Raw genomic sequence first — 7,140 nt, forward strand, 5'->3', positions numbered from 1 at the left:
CTCCGAAGCGGCTCTACAACTCATAGCGCTTGAAAACACACGACAAAAAGAAGACATTATAGGAAAATCCCGATATGGAAAAATGTGCTTGAAAATAATTGGTTGAAACTGCATTTTAAAAGCTTTATGCAGGGGGAACCCCTGGAAATCCTCCCCCTGACAGGGTTTGCTCTTGCCTACTCACGGTAATAGGGGAGGGGGGTTCTTCTAAAGTATTTTCCAAGGACTCTTTTTCCAAGTCCACACCAGTCCCTGCTCTACTGAGGACACCCCCACCGAGCTTGATAGGCATGTCCCACAGCCAGTAAATACCTCACGCTCCTCCAGGGTGTGTAAGGAAGGAGAAGGACTGACACGCACCCTTCAGGGGCTCTGATGAGAAACGAAACTTAACTTCACTTTTTTTGTTATAGCTGAACATGGCCGCAGCCGCCCCACTCCAGAGCCTGAAGGAGGAGGCCACCTGCTCCATATGCCTGGAATACTTCACAGAGCCGGTGTCTGTGGAGTGTGGACATGCCTTCTGCCTGTCCTGCATCACTCAGTGCTGGGAGGGACTGGAGGCAAACTTCCCCTGCCCTCAGTGCATGGAAACCTCACAGAACAAAACCCTCCGACCCATCAGGCAGCTGGTGAACATGGTGGAAACGTTAAAACAGCTTCACTTTCCCAATGCGACCCCCCAGGAGGAGAATATGTGCAGAGAACATGAAGAGAAGCTGAAACTCTTCTGCAAGGATGACCAGAGACCCATCTGTGTGATCTGCCGGGAATCCAAGGGTCACAGAGCTCACACAGTGCTCCCCATTCCAGAGGCTGCCCAGGAGTACAAGGTAAGGTTGCTAAAGGGACAAGGGGTGTGTGCTAACACAGTGCTCTTCATTTCTGAGGCTGCCCCCCAGGAGTAAAAGGTATGTGTGTTATAGGGACATGGGGGTGGGGGTGGGGGTTACACAGTCCTCTCCATGCCAGCAGCTGCCCAGGAGTACAAGGTGTGTGTGCTGTAGGTCTGGGACATGGGGGGTTCTCACAGACTCTTCATTTCTGAGGCTGTCCAGGAGTACAAAGTATGTGTACTGTAGGGACATGGAGGGGGATGGGTTCTTACTCAGTCCTCCCCATTTCAGTGGCTGCCCAGGAGTACATGGTATGTGTGCTGTAGGTCTGGGACATGGGTGGGTTCTCACACACTGCTCTTCATTTCTGAGGCTGTGCAGGAATGCATAGTTTGCACTATAGCTCTTTTGCACTATGGCTCTGGGGCGAAAGGAGGCTGTGCATAATGCTTCCCATTCCAGACACTAGTGTCCAGGATTACACAGTATGTGTGCTGTATGTAGGTCAAGGAGACTCGTGGGGGGCAGTCTCCCGGGGAAGACGGGTAACGTTGTGGCTACGATGGCACAGACGCTCATTATAGCCACAGTGAACCCCTAAAGGTGGAGGTCCAGCACGTGCAGCTGCACAGTGAAGAGAACCACACACCTGAGTGTGTGGCAGGTATCTCTGCAGCATAGAGCTCACACAGCGTGTCCTATAAAGAAGGGCCCAAGAGCACACTGTGTGTGACTTGACTGGTGGCAAAAGGCACCCTCAGAAGGGTGCCCAGGAGCACAAGTAGAGTATGTTAAAGAACAGGAATCAAAGAGTCTGGCCAAAGTACCACAGTGTGCATTAGACGGGTCTGGGACCTTAGGGTGCACGCCGTATAGGAGGCTGACTAAGGGCACACAATGCATATTATGTGAAGGGTCTGAGCTCACAAAGGTCATAGTGTGGTCTATAGTAAGATACTCAAGAGCACACGATGTTCATATGGCAAGCTGGGGACCAAAGGGTTGCCACAGAATAAGGCTGACCAAATGTATAAGATGCATATGTGACCATACAGGAACCACATATCCCACGATGCCCTCGCCCCCAGAGAGTACACATGCCATGGATAGAACCTATGTACATGATATGCGTTGGTTTCAGAATCAGGTGCTGGGTGGAGACTGCCCAAGAGTACACGCGATGAATGTTGCATGTCTTGGGATCCTAAACTCATGGTGAGTGAGGGCTGCCCAAGAGTACATGGGGTGTAAGTGGCAAGTCTTGGGCGCACATATCTCATTTAGTATTTAGTATTTATTTTATTTATATAGCGCACCAGGCCCCAGGGCATCCGGGCGCGTCACTTAGTTACAAGCCTAAAAACAGAACAGTGAAGTATGTACAGTCATTGCTTTAGGAGAAAATATACGAAATATACAAATTATATAGGATAAATGCAATATATAGGCATTGCATCAGGAGAGAAGATACACATTATAGAAAGATATACAAGTTATAAAAGAAATACAGTATATGTACAGATTACAGTAAAGGATATAACAGAGGGCTGTTAACAGTAAAGTTGTAGCTCGTGGGCGCACGGTCAAGGCAGGTCTTGGGCACACAGCCAGGTTTTTGACTTTGCGCTTGAAGGCCGGGAAGGTAGGTTCAGCTCTGAGAGGATTAGGTAGTGAGTTCCATAGTTTCGAGGCTAGGACCGGAATGAGTAAAGGCTGCCACAGAGTACAGAGGGTGTACGTGGCATGTCTTGGGAACCTAAATCTCCTACTGAGTTCCAGGATGCCCAACAGTACAATGGTGTGTCTGGCATGTTTGGGACCTTGCATCTCATACTGTGTGGAGGCTGCCACAGAGGACAGGGTGTGTGTGTGGCATGTCTTGGTCAGTAATGCACTGCACAGCAGCTGCTATGCCCCATTATGGAATCCCACAGGACATGCAGTAATTCTGCATGGACAGTGGCTGCAGCTTTACATGTCAGTATTAACTCCATGTCAGAGCAGCAGATTGTTGGTGTGGGTCCTAAACCCATAAACTTGCAAAGCGGTGTCCTGGCTTCCAATGAGGCTCTTCCTTTAAGGAAATACATAAATGGAGGTTGTTCCCCAATGAACCCCTAAAATCTCACTTCTTTTGACTGCAGCCCCTCTTCTGACTCCAGTCCTCTTTCCCCACTGCTCAACTGCAGCCCCCCACATGGCAAGCTCTCTGCAGATGGGCAATGGTTGGAGCCCTGGGGCGCAGCCCCATCACATGCGAGGCTGGTGCTACTCAACTGCACCCCCACTTCACCCAATGGCGAGCTCTCTGCAGATGGGCAATGGTTGGAGCCCTGGGGCGCAGCCCCATCACATGCGAGGCTGGTGCTACTCGACGCCGGGGGAAGAATAGACATGTTCGGCTCAACTCTCATAGGATGGAGGATAAGCCTTTTTTGGGCTATTGGGGGTTGACTATAAAACATATCCTCCTCAATTACAAAGCCAATGATACTGGCTTTGCCATTGCTTGGTTCTTTTTGTTTACATCTCACAGTGACAGGCCATTTAAGTGTAAATCACTGTGAAATGTGTTCTTAGCAAGAAGGTGGTGCTGGGAGTCTACTGTACATTAGTGTCAGTACCAGATGCAACGCCCGTGGCTTCACTTCTGGCCTATAACCAGGGTGTGGGCCGATAATGCATGTTAAAGCCTCTCCTCCCCCCGGGTTGCCTTTTCACAGTAAATCATAGTTAATGTTAAGGTTTCTGCTTAACCTTTACTCAATGCAAGTAACGTGGCATGTGCCCAGCATGTGACCTCACACATGACCTCGTGTGCGTGTGCCATGTGTGGATATCCCAAGCCTCCCTGTGGGTGCTCCTGCTGAGGGTGCAAGTCTCGGGACCATAAGTCTCCCACCGCAGGGGGGTCTGCTGAGGAGAAAGGATATGAGCATTGATGACCTTAGGACCTCTATGAACAGAGTGTCTTCCAAGATGGATGAGCTATGGATTGTAAACCAGTCTATGGGAGCAGCTAGAAGACTGAGGGAGCATTCTCTATAAAATGTACATTAGCCTATGGGAGCAGCTAGAAGACTGAGGGAGCATTCTCTATAGAATGTACATTAGCCTATGAGAGTATCTAGGAGTCTGAGGGAGCATACACTCTAGACTGTACATTAGCCTATGCGAGCAGCTAGAAGACTGAGGGAGCATTCTCTATAGACTGTACATTATCCTATGGGGGCAGCTGGGAGTCTAAGGGAGTGTTCTCTATAGAATGTACATTAGCCTATGGGAGCAGCTAGAAGACTGAGGGAGCATTCTCTATAGACTGTACATTAGCCTATGGGAGCAGCTAGAAGACTGAGGGAGCATTCTCTATAGACTGTACATTATCATATGGGAGCAGCTGGGAGTCTAAGGGAGTGTTCTCTATAGAATGTACATTAGCCTATGGGGGCAGCTAGAAGGCTGAGGGAGCATTCTCTATAGACTGTACATTAGCCTATGGGAGCAGCTAGAAGACTGAGAGAGCATTCTCTATAGAATGTACATTAGCCTATGGGAGCAGCTAGAAGACTGAGGGAGCATTCTCTATAGACTGTACATTATCCTATGGGGGCAGCTGGGAGTCTAAGGGAGTGTTCTCTATAGAATGTACATTAGCCTATGGGGGCAGCTAGAAGACTGAGGGAGCATTCTCTATAGACTGTACATTAGCCTATGGGAGCAGCTAGAAGACTGAGGGAGTATTCTCTATAGACTGTACATTATCCTATGGGAGCAGCTGGGAGTCTAAGGGAGTGTTCTCTATAGAATGTACATTAGCCTATGGGGGCAGCTAGAAGACTGAGGGAGCATTCTCTATAGACTGTACATTAGCCTATGGGAGCAGCTAGGAGTCTAAGGGAGCATTCTCTATAGACTGTTTATTAGCCTATGGCAGCAGTTGGGAGCCTGAGGGAGGTGTACATTAGCCTATGGGAGAAGCTAGGAGTCTGAGGGAGCATTCTTTATAGTCTGTACATTAGCCTATGGGAGCAGCTGGGAGTCTGAGGGAGCATTCTTTATAGACTGTACATTAGCCTATGGTAGTACCTAGGAGTCTGAGGGAGCATTCCTTATAGACTGTACATTAGCCTATGGGAGCAGCTAGGAGCCTGAGGGAGCATTCTTTATAGACTGTCCATTAGCCTATGGCATCAGGTCGGAGACTGAGGGAGCATTGACTGTCCATTATCCTATGGGAGCAGTTGGGAGCCTGAGGGAGGTGTACATTAGCCTATGGGAGAAGCTGGGAGTCTGTGGGAGCATTCTTTATAGTCTGTACATTAGCCTATGGGAGCAGCTGGGAGTCTGAGGGAGCATTCTTTATAGACTGTACATTAGCCTATGGGAGTACCTAGGAGTCTGAGGGAGCATTCCTTATAGACTGTACATTAGCCTATGGGAGCAGCTAGGAGTTTGAGGGAGTATTCTTTATAGATTGTCCATTAGCCTATGGCAGCAGGTCGGAGTCTGAGGGAGCATTCTTTATAGACTGTCCATTATCCTATGGGAGCAGCAACAATTCTGAGGGAGCATTCTTTATAGACTGTCCCATAGCCTATAGGAGCACCTAGGAGTCTGAAGGAGCATACACTCTAGACTGTCTGTTAGCCTGTGGAAGCACCTAGGAGTCTGAGGGAGCATGCATTATAGACTGTCCATTAGACTATGGGAGTACCTGGGAGTCTGAGGGAACATAGACTGTCCATTAGCCTATGGGAGCAGCTGGGAGTCTGAGGGAGCATATATTATAGACTGTCCATTAGCCTATGGGAGCAGCTGGGAGTCTGAGGGAGCATATATTATAGACTGTCCATTTGCCTATGGGAGTAGCTGGGAGTCTGAGGGAGCATATATTATAGACTGTCCATTTGCCTATGGGAGCAGCTGGGAGTCTGAGGGAGCATATATTGTAGACTGTAAGTGATCTTAAGAACATATTATTTATGGACTATATACAAGCATAGGTGACCAGCGAGGCTGTCCTGGGACCCTTCTGCCTTGTTCTGTGTAGATTATGTATTTGCAGGATATCTTTTGACTAACAAACTGGTTTTATTCTTTTAGGATAAACTTTACAGCCAGATGGAACATCTGAAAAAAGAGCTGAAGGAGATGCAGGAGTGGGGAGAGGAAGAAAGCAGGAAAGCATCCGAGCTTGAGGTGAGAGTAATGCCTTCATATATGTGTAGAGAGGCTCAGGGCAGAGAGGCACGAGGGTGTCTTTCGAGAGTCCATGGAACAGTGCTGGATGGCTGAGATGTGAGACATCCCCCGAGAGTATTGTATTGAATTGATTGTTTATATAGCGCTTATACACAATGTGTTTCAAAGCGCTTCAAGGCAGCGAGGGAACAAGGGAGAATACAGCGACATTCTTATAAATCCTTGATACATTAAGAATGTGAAATTAACTATCATACTCGGCCTGGCGACATTTCAGATAGTGCAAGAGATGTTGACAGTGATAAGGAGGGGGGGTGAGAAGGAGAATGAGACAGACAAGCGGCTACCTTCCTAGGCCTGATGACAATTTTGGTAGTGCCGGAATTTAACAAGAGGTGGGGCGGAGGGGGATCAGGGAGAAGGAGAACAAAACGAGCAACTATCCCAGCAGGCCTTAAACAGGGTTGTTTTCACACAAGCATGTGTTTGATCTCATAGTTCAAACTAAAAATGTTTTCCTATAGAGCAGAACTGAGATGGTTGATAACTTTTCCCCTTGAAGAGAGAATTATGAAAGTGAAATTACCTAAGCAAAAATGTAGGAATTGGAGGCGAGGCTCTAGGAGCATTTTAGCCCAAAGATATGCTGGGCACATGTTTGCAGCTATTTCCAGCAAAAACAGTGCAGAGATTTGGTTTCTGTTAAACTTTACAGGTCAACCCCATAGCCGAGGAAACCTGGGTAGCCCATTTTGCTGCACTATTCGCCCTTGATTTTGGTAACGACAATGTTCAAGGAAAGGGTGACAAACCATGAGTGGATACTTTCCTTTGACTTGGATGATATCTTGGAGATTATAGCTAAAGCTACTAACTAGCAAGCAACGGGTCCAGATGGACTATCCAACGCAATGTTTAAGGCTTATCCACAAGAATGGGCCCATATCCTGGAAACTTTGTTTCTTAGAATCCTCAACATGTTTCAGTTCACGACTCATTGTTGCAGAACATTCAGCGGGAGTATATATCATTTCCTACGCTATGTAAACACACAAATGATTCAACAGAGCGTTCTAATGAACAGGCTGATTTTTCTTTTTAC

At 47.7% G+C, this 7,140-nt stretch overlaps 1 protein-coding gene across 1 annotated transcript; it reads left to right on the forward strand.

Moving 5' to 3' along the window:
* The first annotated feature begins 392 nt into the window (after positions 1-392).
* Positions 393-6,855, forward strand: LOC138520578 (E3 ubiquitin-protein ligase TRIM39-like). The gene is made up of 3 exons (XM_069632913.1): positions 393-833; positions 5,940-6,035; positions 6,754-6,855. Exons 1-3 carry the CDS (start codon positions 420-422, stop codon positions 6,853-6,855), a joined length of 612 nt encoding a protein of 203 aa, XP_069489014.1. The 5' UTR covers positions 393-419.
* The last annotated feature ends 285 nt before the right edge of the window (positions 6,856-7,140 follow it).

Source organism: Ambystoma mexicanum, chromosome 13 (assembly GCF_040938575.1).
Source record: "Ambystoma mexicanum isolate Mex_15411 chromosome 13, UKY_AmexF1_1, whole genome shotgun sequence".
Lineage (NCBI taxonomy): Eukaryota > Metazoa > Chordata > Amphibia > Caudata > Ambystomatidae > Ambystoma > Ambystoma mexicanum.

Excerpts from the sequence above, each read along its gene's own strand:
- LOC138520578 (XM_069632913.1), top strand. The coding sequence starts at position 420 with ATGGCCGCAGCCGCCCCACTCCAGAGCCTGAAGGAGGAGGCCACCTGC. Across the intron at positions 834-5,939 it reads AGGCTGCCCAGGAGTACAAG|GATAAACTTTACAGCCAGAT; the intron begins GTAAGGTTGCTA and ends TTATTCTTTTAG. Across the intron at positions 6,036-6,753 it reads GGAAAGCATCCGAGCTTGAG|GTCAACCCCATAGCCGAGGA; the intron begins GTGAGAGTAATG and ends TAAACTTTACAG.